The sequence below is a fragment of the Stigmatopora argus genome, chromosome 2, assembly GCF_051989625.1.
Source record: "Stigmatopora argus isolate UIUO_Sarg chromosome 2, RoL_Sarg_1.0, whole genome shotgun sequence".
Classification (NCBI taxonomy): domain Eukaryota; kingdom Metazoa; phylum Chordata; class Actinopteri; order Syngnathiformes; family Syngnathidae; genus Stigmatopora; species Stigmatopora argus.
In genome coordinates, this window is record NC_135388.1 from 6092376 (window position 1) to 6112673 (window position 20298).

A 20298-nucleotide genomic window follows, 5' to 3' on the forward strand; every position below is an offset into this window, starting at 1 on the left:
CGGAGCATTATCTGATTGGATCGGGCAAGGGACAGTGGGGAGGGACCTCCCACATCCAAAGCAGCAAAGACACTTACCACCATCTTATTTTTGGAAACCCAGCAATCGGCAGGGAAGTCCTGCAGCATCGGCACCAGGAACTGCAGGCAGCCATCCCAATGGCAAAGGAGCAGCATCATGCCGATAAGGTTGACGATTCTCACCATAGCGCTGGCCAAGTCGTAGGTCATGTGAAAGATCTACCAGGAAGAAATGAATGAATGTTAAGTCCTAGGGAAAATGACACATTGACGTGAGGCTGATTTTTCTAAAAGGGACTTGTCCAAACTATTTTGACTGGGAAAGCTGACAGCGATCTCCCAGTCACAATGGATTGGACATCTGCAGCCATCACTGGCATTTAAATAATATGAACAGTCACTTGCACTATTCACAGTTCAAATGAATTACATGTATATTGTTGCCAAGGGAAATATTCTATGAACTATTTTTAACATTTTTAAATTTTCAGGTTTTTTAATTATCAAAATATATACTTTTTACTTCTTTTTTATGTTATTTTTATTTTTTGAATTAAAATACAAACATGATTTTTGTTGTGGTTATTATTATTGCTCCTTTTTTAAAATTATTAATCAACTATATGGAGTTGATTGGGGGCATAACCACAGTGCATTTCTGTTTTCATTCATTTTAACATATCCAAAAATGTATTCATTGTATTTACTATTTAAAAGTATCATTGTTAATTCTAGTAACACACTGGTACTATTCCAAATGTAAATTTTGTGAACTACATGATGCTAAACGTGATGTCCACGTGTGTTTGCCCTTTAAAAGTGTTAAAACATATTTTATCACTTGTAAAAGACATAAGGACGCAACATTCTTTAGTCTTTTGATTACAAGTAACAGTACAAAAAATACTACATTCACGAGCCCCTGTCCCTGATTGGAATGCATTAATTGAAAAGGATCTGCAATACTGTTCACCTTACACGCAGCAACAAAAATGGAAAAAACATTCCAACATTAGTGGATAAATTCTAATTGTGCCAAGATTCGACATCAGAATGTGTTGCAAAGAAAACATGGATGAGCAGGTGCATGCAGATGCACTGAGAAGCGTCCTCAGGGACGGAAACTCCCCTGGTGCCCCGACTGGGACTTTGCTGAATCACTCCTATCATCAGCCACTCAACCAAACACGATAATGGCGAGCCGAGGCGGAGGTAACGGCGCTCCTGGGCCGAGAGCGTTTCACGGCCAGGGTTTGTTAATCCTAATGATAAATATACTCGCAAGGCGCTGCAGGTCTTGCGGGCCGGTGTAGATTTTAATGGCCGTGGCCATTGGAAAGCCTCTTAATCCCAGAGAAGAGCATAGTTAACTACTCCACACATGATTAAAATCCACTCAGGGCCTTTTAAGGGCTTGCGACTGAGACCACATAGTCACTCTTTGTTGTGAGCAAGGAACGATGATGTCAACCCCTTCATTTATGCCCCAAGATTAGTCAGTCTGTTGAAGCTATGCTTGGTTATGATCTTTCAAATGTCCTTAGTCATAAATGTTAGAATGCAGAAATCGTACACAAATACGAAACTCCCACACATTTTTTCTTTTACTAAAATAAAATAAAGAAAGAGGACATAACACTCATGCTTTTTTGATTCTAGATATAGATTAGATATATTCCTAGTTCATTTATTTGAAATAAATGAAAATAAATGATCATGACATGAGAGTATTACATCAATTGTGATGTTGAAAATGTTCTAAAACAAGGGTGTCAGACTCAACTTGATTTCACGTGGGCCGGACCATTTTAGATATAATATTTAGATTTTTTTAAAATAAATTGATTAAAAGAACTGGATTAAAAGCCCTGGATATTCCGTTTTTTATAGATCTAAAACAATGTTTATTTTAGCTTTTTTTATATATATTTTTTTAGATTTTACAAAATGATTTTTGAACTAAAAACACAGAAAAAATTGATTAGAAAATTACAATTTTTGATTTAAAAGGGGGAAAAATCAGGAAATTTAATATACATCTATACTCTTCATTTTAATTTGATCCTAAAACAGAAAGTCGGCACTCATGATTTACTTTACCGGGCCACACAAAATGATGCGGTGGGCCAGATTTGGCCCCCGGGCCGCCACTTTGACACGTGTTCTAAAATAACTTTATGAAGCTGATATCTTTTTAATACATTGTGCTATACTTTGATTGTGCATTTATTGGATTTAAATGAAAGTCAGAGGAACTTGGGGGTAGAATAGAATAGTAACTTATTAAATAACGCACTGCTATTTACTTCCCTGCTTGTTGACTGTGCGTATTTATTTCCTCGCGTGTTAGAAACGAGGCTGCCAGTGTTGTGATTCTGTCGGGACGACGCGAGAGGAGCCGATGTGGTACCTTCAAATCACATCATTTTAACTCCAACATGGAGGAGCGCCTGAGAAAGTGTGCCAGGATGCGAATCAGGCGCCGGGCAGCTTTTCTCACGAGCAGATGACACATACACAAACAGCTCGTCTTTCCTCCCTGTTTAGCCCTTGGCACGATTGTTTGTTTTCCTTTTATTAAGGGAGCAATCTTCCTTTAAAAGGGAATGGGGTGGGGGTTTTGGGGGGTTTACAGCTGCACAATGTTGCAGGATGTCCAATTTCCTGTCGCTGCCGTAATGGCATTCTACAACCTCAAAAGTGTTGAATTCACTCTGTGGTACTTGAATAAATCATGAAGTAGCCCCCATTTTCCTGTCTGGTCCTGATATATTTTTTCATCTGAGAAATCATATTTCCAGATAGGAAATGACTGCTTTTAAGGAAAATGGAAGCCAATTTAAGCAAAATGCAATTTATGCCACATTAGGGCATTAAAGCCTGGGCCGATTTACAGCATGGTACATTCACACCTATTATACCATTTGTAATCTTCGGTTAACCAAACACGCAGATGTATATTATCAGAATGTTGGAGGAAGTATGATTACTTGAATGTTCAAACTCGCCACAGGAAAGCCTAAAAAAAGATTAAAATCCCCCAAAATAGTCTCCTTGCCTACAAAAGGTTAAAGGTCTGTCAACATCTGAATAGCTGTCCACTGTAGAGACCATGAATAAAAATGATCTGTTTTAACACATTGTCATTTCTAAAAGACGTCTATGTTGAGCAATGGTTTCCGTTTTCATTCATTCCGCTTAGATTTACTTTACTCATCAACATAATGGTCCAGTTTGATGACTTTTAGCACAGAATAGATGAAGACCCTATACTAAGCCAATAACAATCTGAGGACAAATATTCCTTTGCAGAACAGAATGGAGTCTACCTTTCACCAGGATTATACCCTGAACAGGATAAGTGTTGATAATGGATGGCTCCATAACATGCGCCCTTTAATACACCTTAAACCTTTTTGCCCATTAACTGTGCCATTCCAAGTAAGGCCAACCCCTTCCTTCTTCAGTATCTGCTATGACAGCCTGTTGGAGTCATTACAATCCAACAATATCTTCGCTATATTCTCTTTGTAGCAAGCCCTGCGTCACTCTAGTATAAAGCAACAGCAGCTGTCAGGGGGTAATCCCATGCAAATCTCCAGTTTTTAACCCCAAACTCCTTGTGGCACCTCGGCAAGGTGATGGGCCAACTTTTCCTCTCGCTTGTAATCAATTCAAATCCAGCCATGCGGGCAAAGGAACAGGATTTAAGTCTCTCATTCTTGCTGCCGAGATTGGTTCTTGTTAAAGATCGTTACTGTAACACAAAAGGATAAGATTTGTTCCCCTCTTGGTTCAACCTTATGCGACTGCTTATGAAGGGGGGAAAATACAATTTGCACGATTTAAAACCCTACCATGAACTGGAATGCGCACGCAGCCATACACAAAAAAATGCCAGGCAGCACAAGGGATGATGGATCGCTGAGCACTTTGTATTAATTGATAGGGATGCCGAGTGAGGATGGCAGCATCAAGTACACAAACAAGGAGAGCTATGATTGATGAAGGGGGAACAGTTTCTCATGAGAGGCGTGCTATTCATTTGGAGATATCCATGTGAGAGGCCACTCTTGCGTCTCTCAGCATTGTCCGGATAAAAACAACAGCCTGCGAGATACGGAAACTACATAGTGTAGTTTTTGTTCGTCGGTCTTTAGGTCGCCGGTCTTTTGGTCGCCCGTTGTCGCGGTCAGGGCGACCAAAAGATGGCGACCAAAAGACTGGCGACCAATCGACCGCACACGCTTTTTTCGGCCAAAAACAGACAAGCAACATGAAGCAGGCGTCTAAAAGTCACTAAACCAGATTCAGCACACATGACGAAGCGAACTGAAGGCCGAGTGAGGTCGTGATCAAAAAGCCATGGAGGGGGTAGCGCACCAATGTGGGGCAGCTGTCCAGTCCTCACAAAACAGATGGCGTGAGAAAACTGTGATGCAGGTGATAGAATGGATTTGCCTTGGTGGAAGCTGCCCAGACACTGTCGGCCTGATGCAGTGTTGAGGCGCCTTTTCAGCGCTAATGGCGATGACACAAACAAAACAATGACTGTCATGTTGTTCTCCTTATGGTTCCCGCAATGTTACAATCTCAGCACGGATCTTGAGCAATGGGGTGATAGAGGGAATTTCCTTCGAGAATGATATCTTTTAGGAGCAGTACCGTTATTAAGAAATTGTAGAGTACCACAAAATGTCAAACTGTACAGTGGTACCTCGACATACGATCGTAATCCGTTCCGAGACTGAGATCGAATGTCGAGCTTTTCGTTACTCGAGCGAACATTTCCCATTGAAATGAACTGAAAACAAATTAATTCGTTCCAACCCTCTGAAAAAACACAAAAACAGGATATTGGATTAGAAAAAATGTTTTATTTCTTCTAATTCGCCATATATTGACAAAGTAATAAATAATGAGTGGTTTAATAGTAATAACATGTGTTTAATAGAAGTAAAATTAGACGCATTTCGCGGAGGGTATAGACAGCGGCATACATGCAGGCGGAGGGGGGCAGGTGTTCGGGGGACTTTATCCACGGCACTCGTAAACGAACAAACACATTTAAATTAACTTGGATAAATATATACAGACAACGTTTAATGTAATTTCACAAAAAACTGAATTCTAATTTTGTTTTAATCTTTTTTTACCTTTCTGGCCCGGGTTAGTTGTTTGCCACGCCTCCACCCTCACGTTCGCTATCGATGGGCTGTTTGCTATTGTATTCCCTTCAAAATATTCCGAAAATGATGCACACAGATGTCCTCACAACGAGAAGTAGTCTTGAATTAGCGATCACTCCGCCAACGGGAGCTAACATGCTAAGGGAGGGAAACAGGAAATCCAACCTCCTACCCACCTATTGATAGTGGCTAATGAAGTTTTATTCTGAGAAAGGGTGCCATTGGCTATCGGTGTTGTGTGCACGAGTATACTTCGAAAGAAACCGTTCAGTGCTCGTACACATCTGTAATACACGAAAGAGATGCGGCAAAAAAAGACCGAAATTTTCGTCGTACCACGAGCTGATCGTAGGTCGAGGTACCACTGTATTTGCCATATATTATGAAAGTTATGATCAGTCAAGTAAAAATGAGATGTTGAAAATCAGTTGAACCTAAAAAACTTGGGAAAATGATCATGCAAATTTGAAACATCAAAATATTATATAATATAGTTAATTCAAAGACATACAAATATTATATATTATAATATGGTAATATAAGTACTTAATTATTTTTACCCGCCCTGTGTTTGCAAAGTTCAACATGTCGAGTCGTAACGTAATTACCCCATGCTGCATCATCACCTGTGCTTGATTGACAGACCATTTCAGCGTGATGAGTAATGAGCGCTATCAATTAAATTTATCTGCACATACACGCCTCGGAGTTTATTTCTAATCAGCTAACGCGACGGCTGACCTGCGGGAGGGCTGGGATTTCTCTCTTGCAAACCCCCCCAAAAAAGGCCTTCACCAAAATGTCATGTGCATGCATGCTGTCATGCTGGATGAGGCACATGTGGTGAATGAGAAGTGGGCCTGGGAGTGGACCGCAGGGAACACCCTTCCATCATCTGTCTAAACAGGCCTGCAGGGCTCCTATCACTGCATGAAAAAAGGAAGGGGGGAAAAAAGCAAAAGAAAAACAAAACACTCCTCTTGCCGATATGCCCCTCTCGACACATTTGTGCAATGGTCTTTTAAAAAAACTCAGACTCGGCTGGGTATTCGTATGACAACGGGGCCCATTCACGCTATTGGGGACCTGTCAGTGTTGGCGGCGAGTCTCATTGTGCGGCCTATAATGGCTCATTAAATCTTTTCTTGCGGCCTCTCTTATCTCTCAGAGAGCACTCCTTGACCGGGGAGATGGGTCAGCGAGTGCAGGCTGATGAGTTGATTTACCTTCTTCAAATAACTTTGCATGGATTTAATGAGTGACAGGCAAACGCTGCATTTTGGGGTACGGCCATGTCTGTCAAACCGTTCGAGCGTGGAAAAACGTTTTTTTTCTTGAATGAATTGCCACTCCATAAATGGACAGCATTCCCTAATTAGTGGCTAAGTGAAGAAATAAACACCTCTTCTGACATATTTCCTCAAACAACTTCCACTTGACTAAATAAATAAATGTCTACAGAATAGATACAAAAAGGCCTCCGACTTAAACAGAACATGAATAGATTTTGCATGTGTATTCATTTTAATGGCTTATTAAATAATTTTATGATCATGTTTTCTCATTTTTGTATGTTTTCACACTTTTCCTATGAAATTGAGACACTTTGATGAAGTTTAAGGGTTTATGTAGTTGGTAGTTTTGTGGGGACCGTGGAACGAATTAGAGTATTTACATATAAAGTCTACTTACGAAATTTTCAACTTTCAAAAAAAGTTCTGAAACCAATTAATTTCGTCAGTAGAGGTACGTCTGTATGTGTGTATATATCTATATACGCATACATGTATATATATATATACATACATACATATATACATATATATATACATACATATACATACATATACATACATATGCATACATATACATACATATATATACATATATACATACATATATATACATATATACATATATATATATATATATATATACATATATATATATATATATACATATATATATATACATATATATATACATATACATATATATATACATATATATATATATATATATATATATATATATATATATATATATATATATATATATATATATATATATGGAAAAAAGTGCTGCTCATGGTGCAAAAAATTCATTGTAAGAAACAAATAGTAAATAATTTTTCTTCATCACATCCTTTTCTTTTTTTGAACACTTCACATGCTCTTCTCTACCACGTTTACTAAAACAATTAGAAGGTTTTTCAGTTGAAACGGTTGTGCGGAAGAAAGCATCCGGCGTGGCGAGAGGCCATCCTTGGAGCTCAGTCGTTAGCGTACTGCCCGAAATCTGATTTAACGGGATGACTAATCATATCCAAGTCAGTGGTTCATCAACATGAGACAACTCCGCTGAGTAGAATATCCGGTCACAGTCTTATTTTTATCCCGGAGACAAGTGACAATAGGCAGCTGACAAGAAGGGGAAGATGCCGATTATGCGCGTGTCTGTGTAGTCATAATTCGCTTTTTGAGAACAAATTACAGCTATTTGGTGTCACAGTGAAAGGAAGGTGAAATGTTGGTAAGTAGTGAGGGAAAGGTCAGCCTTGAATGCTAAATCCAAACTAAATGACTCAAAATGCATGTAATATGCGCAAAGGTAAAAAAAAGTGTGACATTGTGACTCATTTGTAATAAAACGTTTTCTTGCTAAAGTTGACGCAATGGGAGCTAATTTATGACGACTACACTTATCGCCAAAAAGGCGATTATTGAGATTGTGATGGTTGAGATAATAGCAATCAGCTGAGCGACAAATTGCAAAAAGCATTTTTGCATTGTTACTCATTTTTGTGAAGCCGCAGAAATACAGTTTGGGGTACTCATTGTGTGCGGCCGATTGGTCGCCGGTCTTTTGGTCGCCGTCTTTTGGTCGCCAATCTTTTGGTCGCTGTCTTTTGGTCGCCCCGACCGCGACAACGCGCGACCAAAAGACCGGCGACAAAACAAGGTAAAACAACACGGTCTACGCATCAATAAAAGCCAACAATGGCCATGAGCAGTTTCACTGAGCCGACATGTGAGTGTATAAGAGTTTGTATGTACATGTGTTGTCCCTTTAAGAAGCAACGTCAGTCAGGGTCTTAACAAGTTCTCCAACAAAACACAATAAAAGTCCGGGATATTTAGAGCTTTTCTTTAGCCTAATAATTACTAGGGCATTAAGTATGACTAAATAGTAATTCGCAGTTAGTATTTAGGGAATTTGAGCAACAATTTAAATGGTAATTATCACTTACCTTCTGGGCGACCAAAAGACCAGCGACCAAAAGATGGGCGACCAAAAGACCGGCCACCAATCGACCGTGTACCACTCATTATATACTCACTATTTTCAGAGGAGTTGCCATTCCGGTTAAATTAATAATTTGTTACCTGGCAAACAAAATTAAACAGAAACACAACTAGGTTTAATCTATCAAATTAACAACAGTTGGTTTATAATGCTTCACCATGTAGCACTACTTAGGAAAGATTCAAGCCTATATTTAATTCTCAAATCAAATTTTCCAACTTTTCCTATTCAAAGTAATTTGTCTGGATTCTAAACACATCATACAGAGCCTTCTCACGCGGCACTATTAGTCGGTGGATGAGTTGACATTTGAGTACTTAATTGCCCTGAAGATGGAAAAGCGCTATACATACATGTGAAAGCCCGTTTGCCATTTATCGTTAATGGAAAAATTGATATCATAATATCGTAAAAGATGAACCCCTGGAGCCAGGTGAGGTGGGTAGGGAGGTTGCTCTAGCAACATCGATGCTAGTCCAGGAACTTTTCTCCATATTCTTAGAAAGCATTTGAGGTTGTACAACAATAAACCTAACAAACTTGCAGTCTGGCTTCATAGACCTGAACGTGGTCGAAAGATAATTTGTACGAGGTGATATTTTATATTATCTTTAAAATTAACGTCTGTGACCAAATGCTATTGTAAATGCTAGTGATGTAATAAATATCGCATCTGAAATGGTTATTAATTATAAGCAGCAACGGTCCATTTATAACAAATCACTGTAAACAATTCCATCATATTTGATAACATCATAATCTTGAATTATGCCGAGTTTATCTCTCAAACATGGTGAAACCGACTTATTTAATTATCTCTACAACAATTATTATAATCAGATGTGAAACTTAATAGAGATTTTGTCCTTTAAAACAAACGAGTTGATTAGAGTGTATCGCCAAAAACGTCTATCTCCGCTTTGACCCATGAGGACCCCATCTCTTTATCTCCTGGCATGGCCGGCTGAAGCGGTTTGGGGGTCAAGTAGCATGCGCAAGGACACTTCAACTCTTTTGTGATGATGTGCCAACATGTCTGTGCTTTGGGCTACTAACACAGCGCGCCCCACCTAGGGACATGTAGTTATAACTCGCGTCTGGGGCGGGGGACGGCTGAGGGAACATGTTGTAAAATGCAATCCCATGCACAATGTGCGCATCAGTAGAATTTGTTGGATTTCCATGCTATCGTCATGAGTTAACAACAAAAATCTGCAATAACAAAATCTATAAAATAATGTTTTAAAAAAATGACCGAAGCCTTGTTTAGACTGCCAGCCCAAATGAGATTTTAACCAGATTTATACAGATTAAGACTGGATGTATAGAGTCGTGTTCGGTCGATTGGTCGCCGGTCTTTTGGTCGCTGTCTTTTGGTCACCCGGACCGCGACAACGGGCGACCGACCAAAAGACCGGCGACCAAAAGACCGGCGACAAAACAAGGTAAAACAACACAGTCTACGCAGCAATAAAAGCCAACAATGGCCATGAGCAGTTTCACTGAGCCGACGTGAGTTTTTATGTACATGAGTTGTCCCCTTAGGAAGGGATGTCAGTCAGGGTCTTAACAAGTTCTCCAACAAAACACAATAAAAGTACAGGAAATTTTGAGCTTTTCTTTAGCCTAATAGTTAATAGGACATTTATATGACTAAATAATAATTCTCAGTGGGTATTTAGGGAATTTGAGCAACGATTTAAATGGTAATCATCAATAAACTTCCGGGCGACCAAAAGACCGGTGACCAAAAGACTGACGACCAATCGACCATGTACCGTATATAGAGTAGTGTAACCAGATGAGTTTCGACTGTCCATGCCGTCACACTTTTTGCCACAGCAACAAAAGTCTTTCAGGTCAAAAAACGCAATCATCAAAATTGATTCTCCTCAGTTGCATTTCGGTCTGAGCAAAGGCAATTTAGCTGCTATCTACTGATAGAAGAAAAATGTCCTGAGTTGTGTCTCCTCAGTGAAACAGTTTCAAGTTGCTGGTTAATTTAAATCTGGCAAAACTCTAAAATATGATCCTCATATCAGTTACAGAAACTTGTCCTTGCTCATGATATAAATGGAAAATTCTGTGGGTGTATTACACACTGTCATATTCAATCGCCTTATCTTGAATTCCTAAACAGAAGAAAATCCCAGAAAATAAGAGAGCGATTTTAATGTTAAAATGTACTCCCTGCAGTATTAAATGATGCAGTGTGCAGTATTCATCTCCGTTCCAGTCAAACACATCCCGCAAGTGTCCTTTGTGTGACTCCTTTGTGGGGAGAAAATTAAACTCAAACAATAGCAAAAACGAGTAAATCTACCACAGTGCTATTCATAGTGTTAACATGCAACATCTAGTACTACTTTATTCTTTCAGTGTGTGAGCGTGGTACTTCTGCCATAACAGATAAGTTGTCATTTAATGGCGCAATGCTGTATGACATTCAATCTTGTTATGAGAGCTAAGTACCATGAAAATGCCCTATTATTTACACACAGACATCTTGGTACACTGTTTCTTTACATGTAGAGGACATATCTCTTCAAATTATGTAGTATTTTTGCATTTCAACAACACTAAGAGCTGTTGAGAAAAATAGTCTTAACGGCGAAACAATACGTGTTGATGCATTAAGAAAATATGCGCTGGCCAAGAATATATTCTTCTGTGCACAGTAATACTTTGACATACGAGTGCCCCGACATGTGAGGAATTTGAGATACGAGTATAATTCTGAGCAAATATTTACCTTGAGATACGAGCATTAAGTTCGTTTCTCAAGGTATGACTGTACAGTGGTACCTCGACATACGATCTTAATCCGTTCCGGGACTGAGATCGTATGTCAAGCTTCTCGAGCGGACATTTCCCATTGAAATGAACTAAAAACAAATCAATTCATTCCAACCCTCTGAAAAAACACCAAAACCAGGATATTAATATATGTGAATGGACAGCCATAGATGAAACAATGTCCCTTTCTAACTGGCCCCCATGCTTCAAGGCGGGTTAAAAAAAGCATTGACTATTTGTCGGAAAACTACAATCTATCCAATTTAACGTTTTTGGATTCATACATTTGTTTTGTTTCCAAGACAGTGGCCTGAAATAATCTAACAGACAAATTGAATGAATTTTGAAGTCTGAGAGTCTCACGAGATGCACCGGCATAACCTCCTTCCCTTTTAACGGTGAAAATCGACATTCAACGGGTCAGACAGGGGCACCATGTGAGGTGTCCTCCTCCCCAAAATATTCAAATGGGGCGAGGACGTCGATGGGGAAAAGTCAAAGAGGCATTCAGCTGGTGACAAGTTATTCTGCTGTATGACACATGACATTTTTGTGAGCTTGCTTCTAGAGGAGGCTCGAATTGAGGCAAAGCTGGCCTTTTAATCGTTTTGCCTAACTGGCGTTCATCAGTGAGCATACTCAAACGCTACCAAGCGCCCACATCAAACATGCAAATGGCAGCTGTTCACGCGAGGTTACGCTCTCTTTTGTGGTTAGTGTTGCTCAAATGCTTAGAAAACAACTGGTGAAAAAAACAGTGCATTTCCACAGGGCAAGGTAGCCTTGAATATTTTTCCCCTATTAAACAAAATCACAATTTAAAAAATGCATTTCAGATTTTCCTTGTTCATCTTTGATATTTGCATATGTTTGAATCTGTTTCGAAGTGTGACCACTAGAGTTTGAAAAGGGGCAAATACTTTTTTCCTCAAAGCACTTTTTAGGGATTTTAAGGTCACAAGAAGTAGAAGTAATTCAGCCTCTACAAAAACCAAATATAAGGTCGTGATATGTAAGGCTAATTTCTCAACCGTCATTCAACTATGCCACCCGTTAGGTAACCTATTGTTAGTATTATTTAATCATCTATTTAGCCTGTTAACTAATTCGATCTTTAATCAGTTGCTTCAACACACAACCGCTGTTCTCGTATTAGAGCCGAGTCCCGTCAGGCAAAGGCTGGACAGAATATCCCATGATGCCAAAGGGCATGGACGGAGGGAGTAAGGGGGATTCTCCTCCGACTTATTCTTGTGAACTTTTCCTCCTTTTTAAATGGCATCACAGAGATTGATGTCACCACAAAATAGATCCACAGTGTGCATGCGTGACAGATGTTTAATAACAGGGAACCTGTGAGAGGACGATGGGCAGGTCTGGTGAAAGGGTGCTTTGATTAGCAATCAGTTGCTATTCAGTGTTTTACCGATTGCTGTCATGTAGACAGGTGAAGGTGTCTAAATGAGTGCTTTGATTACGCAAACAAGACAATTGATTGATGTTTATATTGTTGTTAAGCTGTCAATGCATTCTGGCTTTGTTTGCAATGTCCACAAATGCACAGATGGATGCCAACATCGTTTGATTGAGACGTTTACCTAAAGGGATAAGAATTTTTTTTTTTTGAAAATAATTATGGGAAACGTGGATATTTAGATTATATGCGTGTATATGCAACACAGTGTAAATGGAATAGAAATGGTTTGTAAATTGACAAATACTGTAGGTGTTTACATTGTATGCATTAGTGAATGGAAAAAAATGGTTTAAGGGTGCATATGTGGTAAATTAAAGATTTTTATTTTGGTACATTATAGGCACTTAATTTTGTAAGCAGAACCGTATTTGGGGTGGGAAAACTTACTTAAAAATAACTGCATCCTTTTGCACACAAATTTATTTATAAATAATATGAGAGGAGCCGCAGTGGAGTCAACTGTGTTTGCACATGATATGCAATATAATAAGCCTTTTTAAAATATGTATCTGCAAAATGGCCAAGATGGAGTGAGGGGCACCTTTCTTGTGACATTTGACAGCCACAAAAACAAACAAAAAATAAAATTGTGTGTTTTGTTAACAGACTTAACAAATATGACATAATGTGTATGGAAACAACCTTAAAATTATGTGTTATTATGTATGAGCTGAAAGATGTGTATTTTTTTGCTCATGCAAGTGGACATGTTTACTCAATATGTTTAAATGAGTACTTAATATGTGGATGTAAATGGAAATAATTAACTTTGATGTGGGTTCATATTCCTGCGTGTTTCTTATGATTCTATTAAGTCCTCAACACCAAACTCACGCTTTTTCTTCGCACCTTTTACCATGGAGACTAAACTCGATCCATGCGGTCGAAGTGACGGGAACTTTTCAAATTGATGCTGCAATTACAATCACCCTCATTTTATGAAAACCTCTCTACGGGATCTGTGGTCCTACTGCTCTCTGGATGGCCACACGGGGAAAAATGCCAACATTTTGGTCTTATTATCTCACCGGTGACCGAGATGCCAAAGGAGAGCCTCTTCATGCTCGGTGCATAATTACAAGTGCATAAATAAACTTTCAACAACCCACCCTCCCTTAACGACAATGTGCAGTAACAACTTTGTGGGTTCATTTCTTACCTCTTCCCATTGGTGGATGTAGCGAATGAGTCTGGAGAGGCGCAGGAGGCGAAGCAAGCTGAGGATCTTGGTAAAGCGGACAATCCGCAAGGCGCGCGCCGTCTTGTAGAAATCAGAGTCAATGCGCGTCTCCACGATGAGAAAGATATAGTCCACCGGGATGGAGGAGATAAAGTCCACCACAAACCAGCTGCGAAGGTACTTAATCTTTATTTGTCGCGGGTCCAGAATGATCTCCGTGTTGTCCTCCTTGACGATACCGGTTCGGAAGTTGAGCACGAGATCCAAGAGGAAGAAGGTGTCAGAGACCACGTTGAAGACTATCCAGGGAGGTGTGTTTTCGTCTTTGAAGAAGGTGATGCCTACGGGGATGATGATGAGGTTGCCCACCATCAATAGCAGCATGGTCAAGTCCCAGTAAAACCTGTTTGGAGAGAAAAATGGACAAAATCTACATAAGGAATTTGTCCTCGTGAGTTTGACATCATTCCACTCCTTGGTTAAAAGCTGAATATCTTTCACCACGAAATTGCTAAACCAAAAAAGGGACATTTTAGATTTTGAAACTACCCAATATGCTCAGGGACATGCTGCACATTTGGAATTCATACTTGACACCAGCATGGATTAAAAGAGCTTGAAACATCCCATTTACATCCCAATTGTTGTCCATATTAGTTTCCATACATGACATTTAATCCAGCAACGGATAAATATGGATTAATTTTGGATCATTGTTCACATATAAACACAAATGCTTAAGCCAAGAATGTATACAGTCACTCAACATGAAAGTAATTTGCTGTCTGGTCAGTAAATCTGAAGTGGAAGGTCAGCGAGGGTTAACTGCTAATTATAGAGCAACTCCATGAACTCGTCCATCTTCCGAGCATGAGCGTTTTGGTATAAATTGCAGTCTACTGCCCACTCCGTAATTGAATCCAGATTGGGGCTTTTGTGTTAAGGGTGATATATCCCAGATACTTCATCGAATGCACAATGAGAAAGGGTGAAAGGAGTTCCGGCATTGTCCGCCGCACCAACGACCTCGCATGATTTACCCATCTTTAACTGGGCTGTAAGGAGCTGTCATTGGGCCAAAGCAATTTCAAGACAGGGAGCTTCCATACATATCGTGTAGGTACAAAACAAGGGTGAAAGGACGCAACTCCATTGTTCTGCGAGCTAGCAAGACCGCACCTATTAATTACAGAACTTTCACTTTGCACTGATGACTATTGATTCAATGCTTGATTCATGCTACACTGAAATAAATGTCATGGGCAGCCACAGGAAAGTACGAATGCAGGGCCCTTCACAAAGCGGATAAAACAATACAACAGAAATCACACTTTGCAATCAACAGTGAAATTGGTCTATTCCATCACTGCAAGGTCGTCTATCAGTCCACGTTTCAATAATTGGATGCAAAATGAGAAGCTGGTAGATTAGGTCATGTATCCTGACCTGACACGCGGTGCCATTGATTGTTTTTTATATTATTATTATTTATTTTTTTATATTCCTAGAATTTCATTGGTATGCGCCATGTTAGTCACTACATGCTGTGTGAGTAATTGGTAGATTCACTAATTGAGGTCTCATTGTTTGGTCTTTGAATCCAACATAGGACCAGTTATTCATTCACCTTCCATACCACTTATCCTCACATACCCCAGCCAATCACGGGGAGCATGCAGGGGAGACCCCAAATTGGTTTCCAGCCAATTGCAGGGCAACAAAGGACTAGACACTCAAAAATTAATTGGTCACTCGTCACACTCGTCAATCATCATCATTAAACTTGATTACAAGATGGTAGCATTCTGAAATTGATAACTAGAAATGATTAAAATAATGTTACTGCATTTGTGCTGTTAGAAACTGTTCAATTTTAGTGGACAGTAGTGGTACGATAGAGTTTCCATTGCTTTTGACACAGTGACAACCAAAACAAGCAAATTCAGAGAAAGGCAAACTTTCTGCTGGTCTAAACACATAACTTGTTTATGTTTCCTATCAAAAAAAGATGCATTCAAAGCTGCACAGACTTCTGAATTGAGTTACACTGCGCAAAGATGATATTTTACAAGAGAATCCAAGTCCTCGTGTACATAAACCCCTCTGTGTCACACGTACACACAACACACGAGAGAAAACAGTGACAGTAATTGGAATTCTTCAAAGTAAAAGGGTATCTGGTGTTTCAGCTTGTTGTCAAGTGGCGTTATATTTAGACAGACCTCACCACCACCGAATTTTCTCGCGCTGGGACGGGAAGCCCCCGGAGAAGAAGAAAATCTTCAAAAGAGGAAATGCATACACAGGTAATGACATTTGTACTTGTAGTGCATACACTACAAGGCATGAATATTTATTAGACTTACACAATCGTGCTAGGCCCAAAAGAATGGTTATGATTGGTTGTTGTTGTTTTTTTTTTTTTTGGGTTGCTCTGCTCATATTTAATCAAGCTATGATAATGTTTTGGACATGCAAAACTTTGTCTTAAGCATTTAGTTTTCTTTCATGTTAATTGCTGTTGTTGTTGTGTCCCCTTATTCCTGTCATGTCTCCTCATTAGTATTTTGTCTACACTTCTCAACGAATCAGCTTCATCTAGCCAATGGTGCCTCACTTCATTTTTGTTATATACCCCAAAATTCCCTGACAATGAACAGTGCTTGAGTTTAACACATTTTCATTCACTTAACCCTCTTGATTAAGTTAAAGTAAAGCGTTCCAATGGTGGTGGATATTTTAAAAGTAGTATGTTTAATTTTACCATGGCTACTGCATACTATACAACACACACTACATACGAAGAGTCCTCCATCTTAAAACTACAAGTTTAGGTCCTGTACATCTGTACATCCATACATGCGTGATAATGACTTCTCCCCTCAGAGGACTTATGCGCCATTTTAAAAGATGTTGTGTCCCGTACAACTATCACAGGCAGAAAGGTGTCCTTCCATGGTGTTACTTGAGTGGCTGCGAGCATGTGTACAAAAAAAAATCCCACGTGTACCGTAAAAACTCATGGCTCTGTTGGATTTTTTTTTTTTTTGCCACTCATGTTCCTGCCTTCTAATGGAGGTCAGACCACCTAAATTTAGCCAAGATCCGTTTACAGTGTTTTCGTATGCACTGTTGACTCCTCACATAGAAGATTGTTCTATAAATACAAACAACGAACATTTAAAAGGCATTAAACCCTTGCGACAGGTGTGATAAAAATGAATTAATTTAGCAGTGGTGGCATAATAAAATTTTAAAAAGTGAGTTTATTTCATAAATGTGTGTATTATGTAGGTGGCATATATCAAAAATCTTTAAAATCTATTAAAGAAGGGAATAGTAAATTAACCACAGATGAGAATATTTGGGGCTTTTTATTAAGGAAAATTGGAGTTTAAAATGTATCACATGAAAAAGGAAACCAGAACGCATGAATTAAATTGGAGAGCAATACTCTGGTTTAAGTTAAAATGTCAGATTCATTGCCTGGAAGCAAATTACTGAGTTTTGAGGTGAAAATTGCTCATTTTTCAATTCCTGATTGTAATTTTGATCATTCACAAGGGTTGCGAGGGGTTCTTGAGCCTAAATTTTTCTCCTTTAAGGAGAAAGAAACAATCCTTAGTCACATGGTCGACATTACTGGGACAATCTAACTTAGGACAAGGGCTGAGAAGATGAAGTGTCTGACTTCCTCCCGCCTGGCTTGTTACGGTACAGGGAGGTCGAAGTTGTGATGAAGGGCTCACTGACATTTTCCCCTTCTCTGGAGAGACGAGGTAGCAGCCGGGCCAGGCTCTCCGACGGAAACGTGTTGTCACCGTGAGAGTGCCGCGGACTACACGATAAGCCTCTCTCCTTCTCCTCACCCTGCCGACCACGTTTACCTGCGAGGACTGGCACAAAGAGCCCAAAATGGACACGCAATTTTCCTTTGTGGCTAGCCTATATTGAAATGGAGGCGCGAGGGACAGTTGCACGGACTCTCTACATTCGAGTGTGCAGTATCCAAATCCAAGGGCATATAGTTTATAGCAGTGGTGGGCCGTCAGGGCCTTCAAGGCCTTCTCTGCTGGCCTAAGAAATATCTGAATCATATATTATATTTTGTCCATCAATACTTATGAAATAATTCCAAATTGTCTGTTAGCTTCCTTTCATTGCTTTCCCCCCTGGTTGCACTGCTTCCAGATGTGTGTTTTCATATTGAAGCATTTAACCAATCACATTTCAGCCATTATTTGTTCCCAGGGTCAGAAATCTGCCTCAAGGCCTTCACAATCAGTTCTGCAGGCTCTGCTGCATTAAACAAGCGTCGATAAGACTGCTGGTTTAACCAATCAGATTTCGAGTTGGCAACACCACAATGCCTTGTCGCAGGCGTAGGGATACGTCATCACTTTCACCAACTATGATTGGCTAGTGATTAGCCAGAGCTACCAAACTGTATTTGGAGCAAGCTGCACAAGCGAATATATTGTTTTGTTGATTTAAAGCCATTTTCAAGACGGACTATGCCAGAAATACGACAGGACAGGCTCGACTTTCAGCATTAGCTTCAATGGCGATAGAAAAGAAGGAAGAAAGAAAAGTAGGATGGGTATTTTGTGCAGTCAAAAGGGATTTTTGGTGAATAAAATATGGCCCGGTTGTAATGTCTGAAAAGCTCCAGTATTTGTATTTAATCATTAAATGCTGCTAGGATGTGGATTTTACCCATTGAAGGCGCTACGAGAAATTGCACGGACCGCCACTGGTTTACAGTCCCGATTCTGTTATCACTATCTTTCCTTAAACTGGTAATGATTGTTTGATTGCTTTTGTTGACCAATGTACATGTCAATCATTACCTTTAGTTTTGACCAGGAATAAGCATTTATATTTACAGAATATATACAGATATTTGGGCGGTTCATATTCTCTTCAACAGGATAAGCTTTATACCAAACCATACTCACTAACTATTGGCATCTTACATGTGGCAGTCATTTGTCTGCTTCCACAAGCTTCTCTGGCAAACTATTAGGCTTTGCAAATGTGACTGAAACTGATCGGATTTTGCATAATGAATGATTAATTAGTTTGCTCAAAATGTGTGCTTATTTGCCCACATTTTTCTACGCAAGCGGAGATTTGCTGGTTGCGTTACATTACATCCGGACAAATGAGGCTTCTTGTTATGTTTAACACTGACAAACAAAACCACAAAGTGGGTTATCTATTCTTTAAAGGGAAGAAAATTCAATCCACAATATCAGAGTTTATTTTTGTGGCTAGATTTTGAAAGAAGGCATGCAAACAATAACCAGTCCCGTATTAAAATTCAATTACCAATGGATGATTTGGATTAAAACTTTGCCTTCTACAATAATATCATTTCTAATTGAGTTAAGCAATATCCATGAGCCACAATCAAATAGCAACACCATAGTACTTTCAATTGAAAGGTTACATTTAAGGGTTTATCCTACACAGTTAGGATAAACATGACAAGAATCTCATCAGTAATGTAGCCTGAGGCTGCAAGTCAGATTATTTTTGCATCACCTTTAATGGCAGCCAAGCAATGTTACGTTTGGTTCGCCTTTGCTACTGGACATAGGAATAATTGCAGATTAATTAATGTTGGATTGTGTCAGGATCCGTTTTTGACCCACCATTCCAGGGTCATTTTATGTTTTGGGGTCTTTGACCAAAGCAGAAATGACCTCTACGTACATAAGATTAGCAGACAATTCAAGTTAACAATTTTTCAAATCAAGAATAAAGAAAAATGGTAATAATTCGTAGGCATACGTCTAATTGATTTTAATTAATATGAATAGTTTATTTTTATTTGAAATGAATCAGTTACCATGAACAATGGTAGCTTTACTCACAAAATGAATTAGATACAGAAGTGGTTTCGTAACTTGAAATTTTCTGCATTTTACACGTAAATATAATAAAAGCTAAAAAAAAATGAATGAATCAATGCTGGGAGTCAAAATATCAATGATGAGGAGACGAGTAAGGCAACAAATTAATATTTGATGGCGTTTATTTTTGCGATATTGCTGACGTAGCAACTTAACAATGGTTAATTGCCGTTAAGGTTAAATAAAAAGGACAGGGCAGCAGCCCCATTAAGTCAGCGGCCATGTTTGAAAGAATGAATTAGCAGGAATGAATAACAATGAGGCATGCCAGGTTCTCGTGAGTCGAGAGACTGGGTTGGGGGGAATCAAAATTACTTCATTTTTACACACACTAACTTCTAGCCGTGGGCAGAGTAAATCTATCAAAAGGCTGTCACACTTGAAAAAGAGAACATCTGTAACAACAACAACA

The 20298-nt window shown here is 39.2% G+C and overlaps 1 protein-coding gene across 3 annotated transcripts in view; it reads right to left on the reverse strand.

Moving 5' to 3' along the window:
• Positions 1 to 20298, reverse strand: part of hcn4 (hyperpolarization activated cyclic nucleotide-gated potassium channel 4) — an 83380-nt gene that overhangs the window by 47547 nt on the left and 15535 nt on the right. For all 3 annotated transcript variants that reach the window (XR_013305989.1, XM_077624954.1, XM_077624946.1), the window contains exons 2-3: positions 13948 to 14371; positions 78 to 239 (exon numbers count right to left, since the gene is read on the reverse strand). Coding sequence is in view for 2 of the 3 variants with exons in the window: in XM_077624954.1 (XP_077481080.1) it covers positions 78 to 239; positions 13948 to 14371 (586 nt within the window). In the remaining variant the exon portion in view is untranslated. The remainder of the gene's footprint in view (positions 1 to 77; positions 240 to 13947; positions 14372 to 20298) is intronic.